General features: G+C 36.8%; 2 protein-coding genes across 3 annotated transcripts in view; one reads left to right on the forward strand and one right to left on the reverse strand.

Annotated features, from left to right (window-relative positions):
• The window catches only part of LOC135222732 (uncharacterized), a 377,836-nt gene that overhangs the window by 336,573 nt on the left and 16,927 nt on the right, over positions 1-24,336 (forward strand). The window lies entirely within an intron of this gene.
• The window catches only part of LOC135222731 (excitatory amino acid transporter 3-like), a 472,230-nt gene that overhangs the window by 244,353 nt on the left and 203,541 nt on the right, over positions 1-24,336 (reverse strand). Inside the window, exon 1 of one of the 2 annotated variants that reach the window (XM_064260950.1) lies at positions 19,258-19,292. The exons of the other annotated variant lie outside the window; for it this stretch is intronic. Within the exon in view, the coding sequence (XP_064117020.1) occupies positions 19,258-19,277 (20 nt within the window). The 5' untranslated portion in view covers positions 19,278-19,292. Of the gene's footprint in view, positions 1-19,257; positions 19,293-24,336 lie in introns of those variants that run through there. 2 annotated transcript variants of the gene reach the window in all.

Consider the following 24,336-nt stretch of genomic DNA (forward strand, 5'->3'; position numbering starts at 1 on the left):
TATATATATATATATATATATATATATATATATATATATATATATATACCTGGCCCTCTTTGGCGGAGCAGAAAAGGGGGATTTTCGGATAAGTGGCCAGGATCCCCTCCTTCTCCCCCCCCCCCCCCACCCCCCCCCCCCCTCCTACCCCTCTTCCCGACAGCTCCTTTTAAAAATCCGATGCGAAATCGCTGCCAATCACAAACGGTTCTTTCAGATCCGACTTGAAGCGCAGTCGAGCGACAGATCCGCCGTCTCTTGGGCCTTTGTGACGCCAGAGAGATGTTGATATAGTAGATTCACATCAACCGTGCATCTGACGTCTAGGCCAGGCCCTTAGGACGCTCCTGATTGGCCGTTGATAAGCCAATTACAGGGCTAGAAATTCTCAGTCTCTCGAGAGAGTTCACATAAGCGGGATGTATGTTCCACATCTTCTGAGGGATACTTTTGAAAGACGTATCCCTCAGGAAAGGTGGAACATAGATCCTACCCATGTGAAGTCTCGAAAGAGACTGAGAGTTTCCAGCCCTGTCATTGGCTTATCAACAGCCAATCAGGAGCGTTGTAAGGGCCTGGCTTAGACGTCAGATGCACGGTTCATGTGAATGTACTATAGCAGTTACGTTGTTACTTTAGAGAGTATACAACAATGGATTTTTGTATATTTATGGATATTTATGGATATTTTGTATATTATGTATATTTAGGGATATTTATGGATATTATGTATATTTATGGATATTTTGTATATCTACGTATATTTTGTATATTTATAAATATTTTGTATATCTCTGTATATTTATGGATATTTTTATATCTATGATATATATATATATATATATATATATATATATATATATATATATTATGTATATTTGTGGATATGTTGTATATTTACTGAAATTTTTTATATTTATGTTTTGTATATTTATGGATATTTCGTATATTTATGGATACCCAAGCCAAGGACCCAAAAGCACAAGCTGATTAGGAGCACCTGAATACAAATGACTTGAGTGAGACTTTCCCCAGGGAGAACGTTCCCTCTCTCTCGTTGCTTCCTCACAGCCGAGTTCTGCTTCTTCCGGCCGCATCAAACAATATCCATAAATATACAAAGATATACAAAATATCCATAAATATACATAGCCATAATATCCGTGAATATACATATATATACAAAATATCCAGGTCAGTTCCCATAATGTCGAGCGGCGTTTGAGACAAGGCCTTCTACAATAGAATAAAATACAGAATCTGTGTCACTGTCAAGCGCTGGGACCTATGAGATCACTCAGCGTGAAAGGGAAATCTGAGAGTTAAGTAAGTTATAGAATCAGGGCCACTTGTCAAGCGCTGGGACCTAAGAGATCACTCAGCGCTGAAAGGGAAATCTGAGAGCAGAGGAGGTTTGAAAGGTGTATAACAGGAGGAAAACTTCGCGGTTGCACCATGAAATGATTGCTAGCAGACGGTGGAAAGTCAGATGGAAGAAAGAGAATATAAACGGAGGTACAGTAAAAGGAATGATGAGGGTTGTAGCTTGGGGCCGTAGGGACGCTGCAAAGACCATGAAGTAATGCATACAGTGCACCCCACACCCCCAATGGGGACGGACCACTATAAAGAAAACCTATTATCACAAATTACAAAAGAGATAATTTCAAGATATCAAAAAATATAAATAAAAATAATAAAAAAGTCAAGAAAACCAACGACAAAAAATTCATTACACAAAGGATTCATAGTCAGTCAATCCGCCTTAAACCTCTAGGAGTAATCCGCCGTATTTTCAGTATTGTCTCCTATGTGCAATCTTATCCCACTTCCAGCTTTGAAATTCTATCTAAATTCTATCTATTTATTTCTCTTCCTCAGTGTAACATGACGATATCTGCTGGACTACTTCAACCACGAAGTTTTCCAAATAAAATTTTTTAAAAAATTTTAAAAATTAACGAAAAAGTTATCTATGAAAATTAATACTATAATATATAACTATATATCATATATCATATAATATATATACTATACTAATATAATATTAATATATCTATATATATAAACACCACAACACACACCACCCACCACACACACACTAAACAAAAAACAAATACACGAGAGTTTTTCTAGTCAAAAAAATAATGCACAAAATTTTTTCTTAATTGATATTTCAAAAATAAATACCTGAAATATTTTCTAAATAAATAGTAAACAAAAAATAGATGCACGAAAGTTTTTGTAATTAAACATTAAAGAAAATAAATAAATGAACGTAAGGTTTTATAAATAAATATTAAACCCAAAAAATGCAAGAAATTTTGTCAAAAAAATATAAAAAAATAAAAATAAATACACGAATGTTTTCTACATAAATACTATAAAAAATAAATACACGAATGTTTTCTACATAAATACTATAAAAAATAAATACACGAAAGGTATTCTAAATAAATATTAAAAGAGAGAGAGAGAGAGGAGAGAGAGAGAGAGAGAGAGAGAGAGAGAGAGAGAGTAGGTACCTTACAACTCTGCATCGATATCATGATCTCCAGTTACACCGAATTGTTTCTTGATAACTCTCTCTCTCTCTCTCTCTCTCTCTCTCTCTCTCTCTCTCTCTTCCATTGAGGTTATTCACGAGCAATTGACTGTATCTCCCGAGAGAGTTGACCAGATCTGTGTTAACGGTCGAGTCTACCACCGTCTCTTCTTTGCGACCTTCGTCTTATCTCTCCGTCACCCCGCGGAGCTAACGGTCGATAAATTCTTATGAAGAGGACAGGAGATCTTAACTGCTGGTTTATAAGTGTATCGATAATTACTGGTATTATATTCAGCGTGCTGTGTGTGTTGTATATAATACCAGTATATCGATACACACCTAAACCAACAGTTAACACCTCATAATCTCTTAATAAGGATGTTAGAGAGTAAATACACACGTACATACATGTATATAAATATATATATGATGTATGTATGTATGTATGTATATATATATATATATATATATATATATATATATATATATATATATATATATATATATTATATTTATCTAATAAAAATAGCCCATAAAACCACCAAATATAGAAAGTGCTATATTTCAGAGATTGCTTTTTTTTTTTTTGTCTCTCTCTTCAACAGTCTCTGAAGTATAGTATATACTTACTTTCTATATTTTTACCAGTCAAATAATATATATATATATATATATATATATATATATATATATAATATTTTATATATATATGACTATGGATCTACTATGGAGGCTTATATAACAAACATTTGGTTACCACCAAGTCTTCCGGAGCCCGTCCCGCACCGACTGCGACCAGACACAGTCGACTAACCACCAGGTTAATCATTCCTCACCATAGATCAATTTAATGAAAGTGATCAATCTCTCTTAAACAGAGAGCAAATAAATCGGCTATTATGAAATGTCCGTATTTTCTGAAAAAGGACGAAGCACACGAGGATAATAAATGGGAAAAAAAAGAGACGAAATGAGAGTGAATAACAGGTAAGATTGTACAGTGAGCAAAAAATAAAATACAAATAAAAATAAAAATAAAAAGGAAGGAAGGACATCTCCTAATGAATCCTTTGTTGGCGTCGACACAGGTCTTGTGGCGTCGGTCTTGTGCCGCCGCCCCCCCCCCCCAAAAAAAAAAAAAAAATCTTCCGTATCCATAGGTCTTCTTTCCTGAAAGGGCGACGGACGACGTAAATATGGGAGACAGGAAACTGAAAAGGCTAAATGGGAATAAGCATTAGGACTTATTATCTTTTTTTTTTTTTTCTCAAAGAAGTTCATTTTGAAAAAGGGGGCGCCCTAGAGGTGCTTCGCCCATTGAAAGTGACAGAGAGAGAGAGAGAGAGAGAGAGAGAGAATGACTCAACATTTCATAAAAGCCTGCTGAGAGAGAGAGAGAGAGAGAGGAGAGAGAAGAGCTCCGCTATTATGGGAACGTCTGAAAAGAAGCATTACCCAGGGTACTGTTGTCATAGATCTGCATTGTTGTACGCAAACAAGTACACCACGAAAATGGGGGGCTGGGGGGAGGGAGGGAGGGAGGGGGGGAGGTAACGTACCTGAAGGGAAGGGAAACATATAAGGAACGCCTCGAATAAAGAATGATGCAGGGGAAACTAACTGAAAGATGTTTCCTTGTATATAAAACACACACACACACACACTAAATTTCACAGAACTCGAGGGAATATCTGGAAAAAATATTTACCGTGGGAAGGAGAATTTTGATTGTCTGCATATACCATTTTATTTTAACTTTTGAATTAACGATTGGAAAATGGAAAAATTATGATTTTAATACACCTCTTTCGTTAAATACCCGCTATGTAATTAATAAGCAGCCCAAAATCGCTCTGTATTTTGCCATGAAGGCCTCCATATTAATGGTGTGTTTTTTTATCGTCAGCACAATTTCACTTTCATATTTCCCTTACAATTTATTATTTCGTAAATTTTTTTAAATAAGTGGTATCTCTTCTTTTTGTATTTCCCTTGAACTCTTTTTACTTCTTCCTAATGAACACCTTAATATACTTCGGTAGCTTGAATTTCAAGTCAATGGCCCTTTAGTGAACTTTTTCCATATAAATAGGTTTCATCTTTTGAATAATAATAATAATAATAATAATAATAATAATAATAATAATAATAATAATAATAATAATAATAATATATTCTTCCTTTAGAAAAGCTTGAATTCCAAGTCGTGGCCCATTTGGTGGGCTTGTTACAAATGAATAGGGTTCACCTTCTGAATAATAATAATAATAATAATAATAATAATAATAATAATAATAATAATAATAATAATAATAATAATAATACAAAACACACAAACAGATACGACACCGACAAAAACACAGGCAAGGTTTAACGCAAGAGTCTTAACCTTATTCATCAACTTCGAGATTTATGGAGCAAAAAAAAAAAAAAAAAAGAAAAAAAAAAATTTAAATCTCCTTTGTGGAGCAAAGTCTTCATCCCTCGACCAGTAATTCCCGTCAGGGAAGAAAGATCAAGTCCTTAACTTTTGCAAAAGTTTGCCATCAAAAGCTTCTCCTATGAATATTCGCATTTAAGAACGACTCACAGGAGGAGTCCCTTCTCCTCACTTCTCCAATACTTAACATCTTTCCCTTCTCCTCACATTCTCCAATACCTAACATCTTTCCCTTCTCCTCACTTCTCCAATACCTAACATCTTTCCCTTCTCCTCACTCCTCTTCTGGTTCCTCATCCGTCCTCAGCCTCCACTTCTTTTACAAGTCCTTCAGTAGTTCTTAAAAGGAAATGACAGACTTTAACAAGTCCTTCAGTAGTTCTTGAAGGAAATGACAGACTTTAAGACGTCCTTCAGTAGTTCTGGAAGGAAATGACAGACTTTAACATGTCCTTCAGTAGTTCTTGAAAGGAAATGAAAGACTTTAACAAGTCCTTCAGTTCTTGAAAGGAAATGACAGACTTTAACAAGTCCTTCAGTTCTTGAAAGGAAAGGAAAGACTTTAACAAGTCCTTCAGTTCTTGAAAGGAAATGACAGACTTTAACACGTCCTTCAGTAGTTCTTGAAAGGAAATGACAGACTTTAACAAGTCCTTCGGTAGTTCTTGAAGGAAATGGCAGACTTTAACACGTCCTTCAGTAGTTCTGAAAGGAAATGACAGACTTTAACAAGTCCTTCAGTAGTTCTTGAAAGAAAATGACAGACTTTAACAAGTCCTTAAGTAGTTCTGGAAGGAAATGACAGACTTTAACAAGTCCTTCAGTAGTTCTTGAAAGGAAATGACAGACCTTAACAAGTCATTCAGTAGTTCTAGAAAGGAAATGAGACTTTAACAAGTCCTTCAGTAGTTCTTGAAAGAAAATTCTTGAAAGAAAATGACAGACTTAAGTCTACGAGTTCCTTTGAAGACCTTCAATTTCCTATCAAATTTCCTGTCGATTCTTCAGTAGTTCTCGAGGAAACTTTCAGCTCTCCCCCAAACCATCAAAATAATTCCAGGTAATCCAAATGCGCATTTCATTGTCGGCCTCTTTGATCTCAAAGGTCGGAGCTGAGACGTGTCTTCTGTGTGTATCTGGTGTCTCTAAGTCAGAAGCTTATTACGACAGGTGGCTTTAAAGAAGTGGTTTCTGAAACTAAGCTGATTAGGCTTCGGGGGTAGAACGCAAATCGTATTTGAGGTGGTAATTTGGAAGGGTAAAGAGAGAGGCAGATGTTAAATAGATGAGAAAGAGAGAGAGAGAGAGAGGGGAGGGGGGGAAGATAGACAGAGAGACAGAAAAGAAGGAAGAGAGGTAGGAAATAAATCTGAGAGAGAGAGAGAGAGAGAGAGAGAGAGTACAAAAGGGGAAAGAGGTGGGAAATAAATCCGAGAGATATAGATAAGAAGAATGATCAAATAGACGATAGAGAGATCAAATAAGAGAGAGAGAGAGAGAGAGAGAGAGAGAGAGAGAGAGAGAGAGAGAATTAAAACCTGAGCACTGAGGCACCTAGGCTCCCTTCACTTTCGCAATGGTGAGAGAAATCGTTGAATGAAAAAATAAATAAATAAATAAACATTTTGGCAAAGCAGAGCTTTCCCTTTACCAACGGCCAACAACCAACCACCCACCCTCACTACCCACCCACAAAACGCACAAACACACACACAGACGCACCATCCCACCCTCATCCCAACAGCTCTGAAATGACCAAAATTACTAGTCGGGGTGGCTTCTTCTTGAAAGCCTCTCCTCCAATAAAGAACGCCCATAGACGCCCTAACAATCAGTACTAACGATTCTTCTTCGACGTCCTTGGGATCGGGCTCCGAAGGCGCTCATTCCGAAGGGGAAGGGGAGGAGGAGGAGGAGGATTGGCAGTTATAATCAAGGCATCCAATTACGTCCCTTGATTGGGATGTCAGATGATTCTCCCCCCCCCCCCCCCCCCCCCCCCCCCCTCCCCCCCCCCCCCCCCCCCCCCCCCCCCCCCCCCCCCCCCCCCCCCCCCCTCTTCACGGATTCGGATATTCCAACACCCCTCCTCCCACCCATCTTTTTTTTAGTACGATGCTTATCATCCCCTACCTCTTTTTCCCCCTTTGATTTCGTCACTTCAACGTTCAAAGGGAACTTCGAAACTGGTACTAGGTTTTTTACCTGGTGATATCCCTTTTAATTACGCACACTTGTCCATACAGCTCAATACTTTTTACTCCGTGATCTTCGAGTGATTATCAACAAGTCCTCCATAGATTCTGATGCTATGAATAGCTGGAGTCTTGCGTCATTTCTACGGATTTGGGACTTTACCAGCGTGTGTTATGTTATATTTCTCTCTCCTTGCCTATGATCAACCTATTATGAGGTTTTGACTGTTGGAACAAATGACTCTATACATCACCACTGTTGACGACATCTAAAACAAATCAAAATGCATCTAAGCTTCTTCTTGGGCGCAATCGAGTTTTCTGTCCGGTGGTTGCCCTCAGCCACGGCCAATGAAACAGCCACGGTTCGGTGGTGGCCTCTGTTGGTAACTATAGCGCTGCCAGTGGTGCGGTTAAGGCTAAATTTAACCTTAAATGAAATAAAAATTACTGAGGATAAAGGGCTGCAATTTGGTATGTTTGATGACTGGAGGATGGGTGATCAACATACCGATTTACAGGCCTCCAGCCTCAGTAACTTTTAAGATCTGATGGCGGACGGACAGACATAAGCCGTCACAATAGTTTTCCTTGAAATAAAGCTAAAAACAGAATTTATTTCTAAAGCAACTACGTTACTTCTACAGAAACACCAATATACTAATTTTCACAAGTAATATCATCTACTTTCGATGGTTGTATTAACAAGCATCAGTACCGATTCAGTTAATTCTGCGGTTCATATGCCTTCGAAAACCGCACCACAGATATTTTGCTACACATCCCAAGGTCACACTTAATATATATATATATATATATATATATATATATATATGTATATATATATTATATATATATATATAATATATATATATATATATATATATATATATATATATATATATATATATCTATATATATATATATATAGTATATATATATAGTCTTAAATTGAACACGAACAAAAACAGATCGCACACAGCGATCGACTCCAAATACAAATCGAGCAGTGAAGAACAAAACAAAAGACTTAACAACAACAACACCACCACACAGAACAACAGCAGCAACAAATCATCTTTAATAAACATTAACAACAACAACAACAACAACCAACAACTGCTGCTGCTGCTGCTGCTGCAGCACCGACCAGCAGAAGCAGCAGCAGAAGCTTCAGAGAATTAATATCAATCACCCACACATCAGGACAAATATAAGACTGGCAGAAATCAATTCCCATCTCCCAAATTAAGAGAAGCTACATCAGGGAGGGACGCCAATTGATTTGAGAAACCGACAGGGAAAGAGAGAGAGAGAGAGAGAGAGAGAGAGAGAGATCTTGGGGGTTAGGGGTCTGTGATCAGTGACTAGGAACTGTGTGTGTGTGAGAGAGAGAGAGAGAGAGAGAGAAGAGAGAGAGAGAGAGAGAGAGAAACTGTAGTATGATAAGTAAGAAACAATACAATGTATAACATGGAGAGAGAGAGGGGGGGGGGCGTTAGGGGTCTGTGATCAGTGGTTATGAACAGAGAGAGAGAGAGAGATAGGAGAGGAGTACCGTGATCTGTAGTATAATAAGTAAGAAGCAACAATACAATGAGACCTTGCAGACCTTACAGACCTTACAGTTCGTTCGGGTTGCCCCAGGTCCCTCAGTGTGAGGCACCTCTAATGTCTACCCAGCATAGTTGCTCGACATCTTCCGGTATATTTTGCATCTTCCAATCTTGGATGGTCTGGGATGCAGTTTAGATATTTGTCGAGCTTATTCTTAAACACATCTACGCTCACTCCTGATATATTCCTCAGATGAGCTGGCAACGCATTGAATAGACGCTGCATTATCGATGCTGGTGCGTAGTGGATTAATGTCCTGTGTGCTTTCCTTATTTTTCCTGGTATAGTTTTGGGCACTATTAATCTACCTCTGCTTGCTCTTTCTGATATTTTTAGTTCCATGATATTTTCTGTTATTCCTTCTATCTGTTTCCATGCCTGAATTATCATGTAGCGTTCTCTTCTCCTTTCTAGACTATATAATTTTAAGGATTGTAGTCTTTCCCAGTAGTCAAGGTCCTTAACTTCTTCTATTCTAGCTGTAAAGGACCTTTGTACACTCTCTATTTGTGCAATATCCTTTTGATAGTGTGGGTACCATATCATATTGCAATATTCAAGTGGACTACGAACATATGTTTTATAAAGCATAATCATGTGTTCAGCTTTTCTTGTTTTGAAGTGCCGTAACAACATTCCCATTTTTGCTTTACATTTTGCCAAAAGAATTGCTATTTGGATCATTGCATATCATGTTCCTATTCATCATCACACCAGGTCTTTAACTGCTTCCTTATTTGTGATTGTCTCATTATTAGGTCCCCTATATGCATATAGCTTTCCTTCTCTGTCTCCATAATTTATTGATTCAAATTTATCAGAGTTAAATACCATCCTATTTACCTCTGCCCAATCATATACTTTGTTAAGGTCTCTTTGTAGAGCGTTCCTATCTTCATCACAAGTAATTTCTCTACTTATTCTTGTGTCATCAGCGAAACTACTCACTACCGAATCCTTAACATTACTGTCTATGTCTTCAATCATAATAACAAACAGTATTGCAGCTAACACCGTACCTTGTGGCACACCGGATATTACCTTGGTTTCATCCGATTTCTCATCGTTTGCAATAGAGAGAGAGAGAGAGAGAGAGAGAGAGAGAGAGAGAGAGAGAGAGAGAGAGAACTGTGATCTGCAGTGTAAGTAAAAAAAATATTGCAAAGTATAACAAGGCTCAAGTCAGTGCTTAACAAAGTGAGCTGAATTCAAAAACAACAAACTAGTTTACAAGTCAATCACAATGTTTTAGTTGCTTACTGCTACTGAAAATCTGAAAACACACGAGAGTGAAAGAGATCTATTTAAACTAAAATCTTATAAGGGACTTGACTCTTGGGAACCATCAACATATGAAGAGCTATGACTTTTATAACAAACTCAGGTACCCTCTTTTTATTCCAATTGACTAAATCCTTTATTTTTAATTTCTATAACTTTTCTTGTCATATTTCAAAAGGAACCAATCATTCCACACGGGTATCGATATTAGTCTCTCTCTCTTCTCTCTCTCTCTCTCTCTCTCTCTCTCTCTCTCTCTCTTATTTCTTCATCACTCACCTAGCCCTATTATAATTTTTCAGCCATAGCTACATTCCAAATTGAGCAACATGTCAGCTAGCAGTTATTCCCTCTCTCTCTCTCTCTCTCTCTCTCTCTCTCTCTCTCTCTCTCATTTATATCTTCAGCTATAGCAACATGTCTGCTGGCAGTTATTTTCTCTCTCTCTCTCTCTCTCTTCCAACCGCGTTCCCCTTAATCCTCCCTATCTCCCTCCCTCCCCGTTCCACACAACCTCCCCCCCCCTTCCCCCCTTCCCCCCCCGGGATCGATGCCAGTCATCAGCAATTAATAGCGATTCGACTCCTTGCCTCAGCCGAACATATATATCATTAGCGTGATGGCAGCGTGTCAATGGATTCATTGGGACGCGGCAGTGCATGGGCGTGTTGATCAAACTGATTGAGAGAGAGAGAGAGAGAGAGAGAGAGAGAGAGAGAGAGAGAGAGCCAAGATCAACATAACGACATAACTGCCTTCTTGAAAAGTGAAAAACCATTAATTTACTGGTGCTTCTGACAAGTGTGCCATCCTTGCTTAAATTGTCAACTTAAGAAAGAACAATACTTCGGCCAATCTCTGTGGGAATTGACTACTACTACTTTATAATAACATCAATAATCATCTTTGTGATTTTGGTGACAGACTATATTACACGAAGTCTGAAAACCTCAATATAGTCACAACTTCTAGAGAGATTGGTAAGCGAGAAGAAAAAAATAACTGTCATCTTAATGAAGAAGAAGAAGAGGAGGAAATGTTAGGAAGGAAAGACTTGAATTCCAGAGAGCAAATTGTATTAAAGACTATATAACTTAAGCTAAGCGATGGGACCTATGAGGTGATTCAGCGCTAAATGGGAAACTGAGAATAAAAGGTATGAAACAATTGTTAGGAGAGGGTGGAAGGCAAGATGGAAGAAAGATACCAAGAACGGAGGTACTGTAAAAGGAACGAAAGGGGGTTGCAGCGAGAGAGGAAGGGAGGCTGCAAAGAATCTCTAGTAGAGCCTATACAGCTCACCGCGTGACGTTGCACTGACGTCACAACTCACCACCGGAGGAAAACTGGAGGAGGGAGAGAGAGGTTCCCGGATGGAGATTTGTGATGGGAATTCGGTGGATGGAGATGATTCTGCGCCTTTAAACGACTCAGAGTTTTGATATCTAAAATAACACAGATAAAAAAAACTGTTTAAATTAATCATATGAATTGCATGAAGAAAACTGAAGGTTTAGACAAGGAAAACGACCCGTGAATCAGTTACATTTTATGAAATCGTTGCTCATGAACTTTATTGACAGCGGATACAAAGAAATTTGTCCTTCTCTCTTGTGTATATATATCACACAAACTACAAACAGCAAAATATGAACCGAATATGATTTTATCCAGTTACGAAAGGACACAAATATTTAAAGCTATATCTCCCCTATATTCTTCCTCAATATTTACAGGCGCTTAACTAAGACCATATTTTAACCGACAGTTTTTTAACTAAGACCATTTATAACAGACAGTTTTTTAACTGAAATAATTTTTTAACCAAGACAATTTTTTAAAAACAGATAGTTCTTTTTTTAATTGCGACAGTTGTTTAATAAGACCTTTATTTTAACTAAAACAATTTTTTAACTAATAAAATTTATTAAATGAGTTTTTTTTTTTAACTGAGACAGTTGTTTAAATAAGACAATTTTTCAACTGAAAAAGTTTTTGATCTACGACAATTTTTTAACCGAGACTTTTTTTTTTTTAACTGACAGTTGTTTAACTAAGACAATTTCTTTTATTTATTTATTTATTTTAGCCAGGGTCGAGTAGGGAAGTTTTTTATTATTATTTTTTACTTTTTTTTCGCCAGGGTCGATTAGGAAAGTTTTTTTATTATCATTTTTATTTATTTATTTACTTATTTCTAGCCAGGGTCGAGTAGGGAAGTTGGGGGAACAACTTCGAGGTATTTGAGGAAAGGTCAACTGCAAACTCTGATTAGGGGGAACATTTTTCAGTTTCTGGGCGAAGACCTAAAAGTTGAAAAGTTGTAGAGGGGGAGACTACTTGGGACCCCGGGGCCAAATACACCGGTAAAAAGGTCTCATTATTAAGGGCTCTCTCTCTCTCTCTCTCTCTCTCTCTCTCTCTCTCTCTCTCTCTCAGATTTTTTCTATCCCATATATAAATGTATGCGGACAATTTCTACGAAATCCCGCAGACTAATGAAAGGAATTGGGATATGGAAGTCAAGTCTAAGGCCAAGCGCAGAGACCTATGAGGTCATTCAGCGCTCGACAAGAAATGACAGTAGAAAGGTTCTGAAGGTGACACAGGAGGAAAACCTCAAAGCAGTTGCAACTGTGAATCAACTGTTAGGAAGGGTTGGAAAGCCAGATGGCAGAAAGAGAATATGAATAAAAGTACAGTAAACGGAACGAAAAGGCTTGCAGATAGGGGCCTGAGGAAAGGACGCTTCAAAGAACCCAAAGTAATGCCTACAGTGCACCACATGCACTGTAGAACGTTGTGTAAATGTTATTGGAAAAGAAGGACTTTAAGCGTGAGTGTATTAAATTAAAGAGAGATGAATGACGCAATATATATATATATATATAATATATATATATATATATATATATATATATATATATATATATATTTATATATATATATATATATATTATAAATGAGAGAGATTTACTGGATATATTTACAATTTACGTAACATTTCACTTATTCTTCTCCTCCATGGAGAGAGAGAGAGAGAGAGAGAGAGAGAGAGAGAGAGAGAGAGAGAGAGAGAGAGAGATTATTGGATATATTTACAATTTACGTAATACTTCATTTATTCTTCTCCTCCATGGAGAGAGAGAGAGAGAGAGAGAGAGAGAGAGAGAGAGAGAGAGAGAGAGAGAGTTAATGGATTTATTTACAATTTACGTAAGATTTCACTTATTGTTCTCCTCCATGTAGAGAGAGAGAGAGAGAGAGAGAGAGAGAGAGAGAGAGAGAGAGTTATTGGATTTATTTACAATTTACGTAACATTTCTCTTCTTCTTCTCCTCCATGTAGAGAGAGAGAGAGAGAGAGAGAGAGAGAGAGAGAGAGAGAGAGAGAGATGCGTTCAGTGGTATCTAGTGAGCATTATCCCGATACAAAGTCTCGGTAAAATCCCACAGCGATAGAAATCTAAGTAGATTACAACCCGGCTTTCAACTACTGAACTTTCTTTTTTTCTTTTTCTTTCTTTTTCTTTCTTTTTCTCCCCTTTATTGAATGGTATATATGTGGACAACCGTTCCGATAATTCTTAAAAGACATATTTTTTTTCCTCTGTAATATGGCTCATTCTGCAACTTTGGGGATTAAATACACGGAAATAAAATATAAAACATATAAAGGTTTCGATTCACTGAAATATACCTTCACATGGCATGTTCAAGGGGATTTACTTCCACGATATATACTCTTATAGTTTACAGATAAAACCTTCACATCGGATGTTCTTCAACTTTTAAGCTCTCTCTCTCTCTCTCTCTCTCTCTCTCTCTTCTCTCTCTCTCTCTCTATCTCATCAAAAGATCTCTCTCTCTCTCTCTCTCTCTCTCTCTCTCTCTCATCAAAAGAAGAGCTTTACAGATTTCTAGTTGTCATATGTTCATGGAAAAAAAAATCTCGAGCTCTCTCAATTTCCTTTACATTAAGAGTCACTACGATATATAGCTCTCTCTCTCTTCCCTCCTCCTCCTCTCTCCTCCTCTCGTCCTCTCATAACACACATAAAATATCTGCAGCAAACATCATACAAATGTACCAATGTCACTTACACAAAACAAATGCTAGTCCTAAAATACAGTCATCATATTCTCTTGAATACGAGAAAAGGCAAACGTTTTGCTTGATTGTTTCCAATACCACTGAAGCTCTCTCTCTCTCCTCTCTCTCTCTCCTCTCTCTCTCTCTCTCTCTCTATATATCTATATATATATATATATATATATATATATATATATATATATATATATATATATAGTAGATGTATATGTGTGTGTGCGTGTTTTCAAGGGGTGCTAAGCAACTGGTTCCCCAGCCACCAAGATGCCATCCAGAGAGTTGGAAAGAAGAAGAAGAAGAGGAGGAAGACATTATTGCAGCTTTAACGCCTAAGTAATTTCTCTCCTTCTCTGCATCCGTGAATAATGGGAAGAATTGTCTTCATTATCCCGGGGAAGACAAAACCCAAAAGAAAGAAAAGACAAAAGATAATACGCCATCTCCCCCCCCCTTGGGGTGGGGTGGGGGGGGGCGGGTTTGGCGGCTTTGATATGCTCTCCCCCGGTCCACGCCTCCCTACCACCCAAAATCTATCCTGGGCTACCCCTCCCCCCCCCTCCCTCTGTCCCTAGCCTCTTTTCCCACACCAGCCTTGTTGACGATGAGGAAAAGACGCGAGGCTGCTAAAAGAATGAAAGGAACCGGATGGAAGTAAGATTTCAAAACGACAGCTGCTGCTGCTGCTGCTGCTGCTGCACACACACACACACATATAAATATATATATATATGCATATATGTATATACATAATATATAGTATATATAATTATATGCATATGTATATTATAAATAATATTCATTCAAATGTGTTGGTTGTACACATTAGAAATAAAGGTAAATAGGTAGGTATGCTTAACAAATGAACACAACAGAAAACGTGACATTGTTTCTTGATGAGAGAAAACTTCATGCGATGGAGAATCTAAGCCAATGATATGCCTGATTTTATCAGGTTGACGCATAGAACACCTTCAAACGGATATAAGAACAGCCAAACGAACCACAATGAAGGGAGATAATATAAAACACTACATCAGAGTTAACAGACTATTATTATTATTATTATTATTATTATTATTATTATTATTATTATTATTATTATTATTATTATTCCGGGCCAATGACGTGAAATTCAAGCTTCCAAAGAATAATAAGGTGTACATCAGGAAGGAGTAAGAGCAAGTAAAGAGAAAAACAGAGATCTCACTTATTAACAAATGAAAAAAAAAATTAATATCTATAATTAGATAAAAAAAATATTAAAATAACAGTATTAGGGTAGTATTAAGTGTAATTACGGTTCTCAAATCTATCCCCCCAAAAAGTGCTAATTTTAATCTTTAAAAAACCAAAAACAAAAACTATATCAACAAGAAGCGGTCTATTCCAATGCAATTTCACTAGTAACGAAAGTTGTTGTTGTTTTTTTTTTGAGCAGTCATCGTAATGCATTACAACAATTATGCTTGTCGTATATCCGTTCTCATATGAGAAAAAAAGTGCTCATTTACATTTGCAGCAAACTAAAATAAAAAATTAAAATAAAATAAAACAAAACAAAACAGCCTTTTTCAGTGTCATATATCAGTGATAACGAAAGTAATTATTTGGAGTATTTCTCGTAACGCATTACAGCAATGACGCTCCCCACACACACATCCGTTTGGGGCGACGGTCGAGGGAGGGAATTGGTGACCGCCCTTAGAACACGATACGAGGTATTGAGTGGCACAAAGGGAGAGGTGGTGACCTGCCTCAATCGAAGTGAGGAAAGGTGAGCACGATAAGTGTCTCTTTTAGTTGGTGTCTTCATTTATGTCTTCTATCTCACTTTCCATTCACTATAAAATCTATAGGGTGTAGAGTGTTGGTATCTTCATCTATTTCTTCTATCTCACTTCCATTCACTATAAAATCTATAGGGTATCGAGTGTTGGTATCTTCATCTATTTCTTCTTTCTCCCTTCCATTCAATATAACTGTAAAATCCATAGGGTCTCGAGATCACTTATTCTAGTTTGCGGGGCAACTTCTTCATAGGTGAGATAACCATGGCCAGTAGTTTTTTATCCTTTTTGTTAGTTTTTTTTTTTTTTACTTATTTCTTCGTTTCTTACTTCCATTCGCTATACAATCTATAGAAATCTATAGGACACAGTGTTTAATTTATTCTAGTGTATTTGAGGCATTTCAGAATTAAGATACCCAAGATCAGTTTTGTTTTTTATCCCTTTTGATAGTTTTTTTACTTATTTCTTCGTTTCTCACCTCCATTCGCTATGAAATCTATAGAAATCTACAGGATACAGTGTTTATTTATTACAGTTTATTTGAGATATTTCAGAGATGAGGTAACCAAGGTCGTTTTTTTCTGTTTTCTAATTCCCTTCAGTTCGTAAGGTATTTATATTTATTACTTCTCTCTGACATCCACTCACTATACAATCTATGGCGTACCGAGCTCATTCACGCAGCTACTTCAAAGCTGAGATGGTTGTTGGCAAAATGCAAACTGATGACTTGATTAGTTTATCTGAAAGATCCTCTTGTTGGTCCTTTTTATTTATTTTTTAAAACTTTATTTTTCCAATCGCCATAATATCTAGGTGTCGGGTTAATTCACTCTAATAGATTAGCAAGTGTTTCAGAAATGACAATGGTCAGTTTTTTTATGAGGCTGTTCATAAACGCCAACTGATTATTTAATCAGTTCACCTGAAAGAAACCGCTAGATTATTAACATCATTTTTTAGAAACAAGGGAGAAAAGCAAAGCCCAGATGTGTAAACAACTCGTTGATAGTATCTTCTCCGAACCTAACATACAAAAGAAATTGTCATTATCTTCTACGTAATAAAAAAAAAAAAAAATATAAGCCAAACAAAACGTAAGCAAACGAAAACATAAGCTAGAAAAAATATAAGCAGAAAAAAACCGTAAGTAAAAAAACGCAAACAAAAAACCGTAAGCAAAAAAAAAAAAAAAAACGTAAGAAAAAACCTTAAGCAAAAGAAGCCAAAAAACGTAAGCAATAAAAAAAACAAGCAAAAAAACCGTAAACCAAAAAAGCCCCAAAAAAAACGTAAGCAAAAAAACAAGAAAAAAACCGTAAGCAAAAAAAAAAGCCCAAAATATGTATATAAGAAAAAAAAATACTAGGAAAAATAAAAAGTAAGCAAAAAAAAAAAAACCTGAAATCTATCAATTTTGTGGTTAAAACACATACAACCTTCGTCCAACTTCCGGGGTAGAGGGCATCCTTTTAACTTTATTAAGTCACTGAGACATGCATCTAATGAAAGGAGCCCATAAAAAGGCCACCATGTAGAAAGTAAATGCTATATGTAAAAAAAGATATTTTTGGTAAATAATCATGATACTTCTAATGTAGATAATTAAGGTCTCAGACCCCCCCCCCCCCCCCTCTCTCTCTCTCTCTCTCTCTCTGAAGATAGAAAAATTTTAGTGTCTGAACTATAGTATCTACTTTCTACATTTTGGCGTTTTTATGGGGTCCTTTCATGAGATGGAATTCTGTTTTAACATACATAATATATACATATATACACATTATATACGTAGGTATATACGTAGGTAAGATCCAGTAAAAAACTAAACGCATCCTCAACTAATTAAGGACGTCCTGCAAGCATTACAAAGAAGAATCGAGCGGGAAAAGTACAACCAAGGCTAACGATCACTTAGCGATACTGTAGCTCATTTTTAGATGATTTACAAAAGTCTGGACCGGAGAGAGAGAGAGAGAGAGAGAGAGAGAGAGAGAGAGAGAGAGAGAGAGAGAGAGAGAGAGAGAGCGAGTTTGTTTGAGACCTTAATTATCTACATTAGAAGTATCATGATTATTTACCAAAAATATCTTTTTTTACATGATCACAAAATCCTTAGGAAATGTCCAATACTCTAATCATAAAGCCTTTGAAAACTAAACCTTAACTTAATTATAAATCATTATTATTATTATTATTATTATTATTATTATTATTATTATTATTATTATTATTATTATTATTATTATTGATTGCAGGTCCACAATAATATCGCATGTGAAGTATATAAGGTGTTTAATAATAAGAGCTTTCGAACCCTGCACCAGGTTCATCCTCAGCCTCATTTAAAAATCTGTCGAAGTAAACTTCTGAATAGGACAATTATTCCACCATGACAAACGCAAATGAAGGAAGCGCTCAACAGCCCAACTAGGTGATTCCCTTATTGTTGTTCGAATTCCTGCTGGTTATCGCAAATGAAGGAAGCGCTCAACAGCCCAACTAGGTGATTCCGTTATTGTTGTTCGAATTCCAGCAGAATAACCAGCAGGAATTCGAACAACAATAAGGGAATCACCTAGTTGGGCTGTTGAGCGCTTCCTTCATTTGCGTTGTCATGGTGGAATAATTGTCCTATTCAGAAGTTTACTTCGACAGATTTTTAAATGACTAAGTATAAGTTCTTTACGTTGGACTGAGGATGAACCTGGTGCAGGGTTCGAAAGCTCTTATTATTAAACACCTTATATACTTCACATGCGATATTATTGTGGACCTGCAATCATTGTTATCATTTTCGACACTGAAAATTGTGCCTATTATTATTATTATTATTATTATTATTAAAGAATATTATGGTGTTCATTATAAAGAAGTAACAGACGGTAATGGGAAAGACAGAAAGAATATATCACCAATTAAAAGAGACAAAAAGTTATAAATATAGAAAAAACATTAAATAAATTATTAAAATGCAAATAGAACTGCATTACATCTTCGCTTGAACTTCTCAAGTTACAATTGCACGCCATTTGCAAGTTGAAATCATTTTAAACGTTAAACTATTCCATAGTATTGTTTAAATCTGGTCTGTATCATAAACGCAACGCCAAAGATCACTAAATAACGCTGAGAAAAATTACTCGGGACATCTTACTAAGAAAACTGGAAAAGGCGATTTTGCAATCAATTTCGAAAACTCAAGTGACCAAATCATCTAAGGGGGACGGAGATTTTAACCTGTTAACTACAGAAGCTAAAACCTCCTTTCATACTGACCGCGACCTCAGGAAGAACATGTGAATTCAGAGGAGCCCTCCCAGAGGTAGAAGACCCAAGACTGGCGGACGAAGTCTTCGGGTAACGTATCACTTCTTTGATCTGACAGGAATCTCTTTCCGCATTGGTGCAGCAGTTCGGCGAACTAAGTCTTTGTTAAACTACCACTTCTTTGAGCTGCAACCTAACGAGACCTACTTCCACGCTGATGAAGTCCAACTTCCAGAAGGGGGACGACATCCCACATCACATTTTGCACTGGACAGAGAAGCGATATGACGTGCAAGCAATTTGGGAAAGCTGGTGACGTCATCAGCAACCAGATGCGTCTGCGTCGAAATCACTTGACAGGAACAAACGTCACAAAACTTCTCAGGTCACGAAAGATACTGCGACCGCCGCTACAATGAACGTCGCTGACTGAACTCCGAAGAATCCCAGAGACCTCGAGTCGAGGTTGACCTCGAACGATGTCATGTGGAGGCCGAGCTCTCCCTGACTGACTGACTGGAAGCGGCAAAGCCCCTCCAGGTCAAGGGCCCTTCGAAGGGCTTACACAACCGGCGGACGACGCCTTTGTTGGTGGACAATACAGGTGAAGTATTGAACACAGCAGGCGGCTAAAAATAATCTAGTGGGAGGCTTAGCCCGTAACAAAAGCACCCATTGAAGAGTGCTGTGGGATAAATAACCTACCCAAGTATTTAATTACTCCGCTGAAGCTATACATAATACATACATACATACATACTTACACAGAAAGAAACTCACATACATACACACATTTTATATATATATATATATATATATATATATAAATATATATATTTATTTATATATATATATATATATATATATATATGTATATATATATATATATATATATATATATATATATATATATATATATATATAATATATATATATAGTATGTGAATGTAAGCAGTTTCTATCTGTGTATGTATGTATGTGTAATTTTCTATCTGTATAAGTATGTATGTATGTACATGTACACATAGCTTCAGTCGCGTAATTTAAATAACTTGGTTAGGGTTATTTTGCCCACCCAAGATACAAATTTGCCTTTAATATCTAATTCGCTCTACCTCGGAATTAATATATTTTCATATATGCTTAACCAAAGGGGATTTTTTCATTCGATAATTTCTTATCGACTAAAAAAATTTACCTTCGGTTAACATATATGAAAATAAATTAATTCCGAAGTATAACGAATTAGACATTAAAAAAGGACATTTGTAGCTCGATGTATGTGTATGAATCACGGTAATGTGATCTGACATATATATATATATTATATATATATATATATATATATATATATATATATAACGTGACTGAGAGTACCCGTGTAAATCTATTTTTTCATTTATTGGCATGCATACATAAATACATACATACATACATATATAATTCCATGAATCAACACAGACGCCCACTTCGTGTAAAGCCATACCACTTCAAAGAAGGAAAGCTATAAGCACTTCAAAAGCAAGTGGTTAATAGGTCAGAAGGCAACAGCAGAGCCTTTCCGACATAATTGCATCCAGCGACTTCAAAAGGCAAAAGGAACAGCTAAGTATGAAAAAGTTCCGGAATTCTCTACTTTCCTCCTTGGTCGCCTATTTGCAAAAAACTGCCCTCTTTTTTATAGAGGGTCTCTCGCTAGCTTAGGTTTTTAACATCGATTGTGATAAGCCGTTTTTTTTATATCTTTCACTCTTTCACTTTTCTTTCGTTTGTACACTGGCTTGAAGGCTCTCTCTCTCTCTCCTCTCTCTCTCTCTCTCTCTCTCTCTCTCTCTCTCTCTATATATATATATATATATATATATATATATATATATATAATGTATATGTGTGTGTGTGTGTGTCGTCAAGTGACCTTTAAATATACGTGCAAAACAAGTTTCCATATATAATTATATATAGATATATACATATCTTATATATATATATATTATATTATATATATAAATATATATTATATATATATATTATTACAGAGAGAGAGAGACGACGAAGGAGAAGAGACGAAGAGAGAAGATTAGGAGAGAGAGAAGAGAGATCTCCTCCCATCTCTCTCATACGCAAACACACTCCTTCCCCTCGAGTTGAACCGAAGTGTCTTGTGACAGTATAAACATATCCCCACAAATTTACTCTGGAATACCTATACAGGAGAGGAGGCCAAAGAAGGAGGAGGTTATTCTTCACCGTCTCTACAGAGCTACAATTCGTATCGCCTTCATATGACACCGATGAAAACTTTGAAGATAAGAGAAGATAGGACCGAAAATGATTTGGCAAGAGTAGCATAAAGGTAGATATTATTCATACCTTTAGAAAAAAAACAGGGTGCTAAAACAAAACAGGCAAAAACTACTACTATTACTACAAATAATAATAATAAATAATAATAATAATAAGCAATAATAATAATAAAATAATAATAATACGCAGACGTTACGTAACAATATATCGATGTGAAAGAGAACCCAAGCTTACAAAATTGGAATTATGTATAAATGTATGAGAACCATCCAAAAATACGAATGAAAAGCATTAATATAAAGGTATATAATGTTTATGAATATTATAAGTATAATACATTCTCTCTCTCTCTCGTCTCTCTCTCTCTCTCTCTCTCTCATCTCTCTCTCTCTCTCTCTCTATATATATATATATATATATATATATATATATATATATATATATATATATATATGACTGAAATCCACCTAATGAAAGGAGCCCATAAAAACGCCAAAAGGTAGAAAGCTAACGCTATATATATATTTCGGGGAACAACTGCTGTTTCCACACGACAGGCAAGTTTATTTGCCTGTCGAGGGAGACAACAGTTGTTCTCCGAAATATATGGCATTAGCTTTCTACCATTTTCGTTAAATTTAATGTATTCCATTTATTAATTTGTAAAATCACCCATAAAACGTTTCTCTCCATTGACACAGCAATTACATCATGTGGTAGTTATTGCAAGAGGGATGTCTACGTGGGGGGCTGTGCAAAGCTATCTTCTCTAAATGCTCTTTTAAAGAAAATAACAATATTCAGGGCGTTAATGAGAGAGAAAAAAGGGGGGGTGTCCTTAACATCCATTTCTCTCTCTCTCTCTCTCTCTCTCTCTCTCTCTCTCTCTCTCTCTCTCTCTCTGAGTTTTTGTATTTAATGGAAATTTTAAACGCAATTGACACCCATGAGGATATTTCACCTATTGCTGACAAACAGATGAGTGTCGGTAGGAAAATACTCTCTCTCTCTCTCTCTCTCTCTCTCTCTCTCTGCTCTGCTCTCTCTCTCTCTCTCTGAAGAGTTTTTTTGTATTTAAAAGAAATCTAAAAGACAACTGACCCAACAGGATATTTCACATATTGCAGACAAACAAAAGACTATCAGGCGAAAATTGCTCTCTCTCTCTCTCTCTCTCTCTCTCTCTCTCTCTCTCTCTCTCTCTCTCGCACACGATGTCTTCTTGGATGGAATAGCAAGTCTTTGAGACATCCTAATCCTCGTAACTCCTTGTAACTCTCTCCATTTCATGCCATCCTTTCAATCACATCTCTTTTCTCCAACACTGACCATCCCATCGTATCCCATCGTATCCCCTCCCCCCTCCCCCCCCCTCCCCCTTAAGGGAACTCCCCTCCCCTCCCCTTTTGAGAAGTCCCTTTTCCCTATTGTCATATTCCAGCCTCTTCGACCACTTCTCCTTTGACTCATATTATAGAAATAAAGATGCCGATACCATAGAGAGAGAGAGAGAGAGAGAGAGAGAGAGAGAGAGAGAGAGAGAGAACAAAGTCAAGAACCGAGACAGAAACAGCGGAGACGGCAATACAAATGTATGAGAAACGAACTGAAGTAGGAATCAATAAATTTATCAATATTTATTTTTGGTTTCTTCGCACTCGATGAAACAACGCCTGGAAAGGGAAGGAAGGACCTCCAGCAGGCGAGGGGGCAACATGATGAATAATGGAGGAATGAAGGAGTAACCATGACTGAAATAGGTACGCGAGGATGAAAACAGATTTCCCAGACTCATAAAAGGTTCCTACGAACTCAAAAGGGGATCGTGTAGTTACGCTCTCCACGACAATATTCTCACCACAGGTCTGCGATGTTCTCAAATTAACAGTCTCAACAACACCAAAGATCATAGGTATAATTACACTTATAATTGAAATGATTGACGATCGTTAGTGAGAAAGTCGTAGACGTAGACCTTTGTAGAATTTAGTCTACAAAACTCTACTACATTCTCACTGACGATCGTCGATTGTTTCAAAGAATTAACAATATAATCAACAACGTTCGACCCTACTTTAAATATTAACAATATAATCAACAATGTTCTACCATACTTTACATAACCTTTCGCTATTCTCGCGACAAATACTCAACAATATTCTAACCCCGTAGGGGGTGTGGGGTAGTGCCGTCAGTGCGCCTATAGTCATGTTCTTTGCAGCGTGCCTTCGGCCAACTAGCTGCAACCTCATTCATTTCTTTTACTGTACCTCCGTTCATATTCTCTTTCTTCCATCTGACTTTCCACCTTCTCCTAACAACTGACTCATAGGGCAGCTGCTTTGAGGTTTTCCTCCCGTTCCCGTTACACCTTTCAAACCTACCTACTCTCAGTTTCCTTTCCAGCGCCGAATGACCTCATGGGTCCCAGTGCTTGGCCTGTAGCCTAAATTCTATATTCAACTGAATATAGACACTGGCCATCCAAATTCTCAATAACAAGAATCTCTACATAATGCAGTGTCTCCTGAATAACAATCATCTGTATTTTTTATAACAATATTTTCACCCAGTGTCTAAGCTAATCTCGATGGCGGCGGTCTTCGATATTCTCATTAGCAATAGTTTCCTTTACTCGGGGAGTAAGCCTACAAACTACATCGCTGTTGTTGTTGGTGATGTTGTTCTTCTTGGGGGGTAGGAAAGGTCTATGAAAGAGCCTAAAAAGGTCTGAAAAAGGTGTTTCGTGTTGACTTAAAGACACATGAATTTTAGGATAGGATA

This window comes from Macrobrachium nipponense, chromosome 8, assembly GCF_015104395.2.
Source record: "Macrobrachium nipponense isolate FS-2020 chromosome 8, ASM1510439v2, whole genome shotgun sequence".
Lineage (NCBI taxonomy): Eukaryota > Metazoa > Arthropoda > Malacostraca > Decapoda > Palaemonidae > Macrobrachium > Macrobrachium nipponense.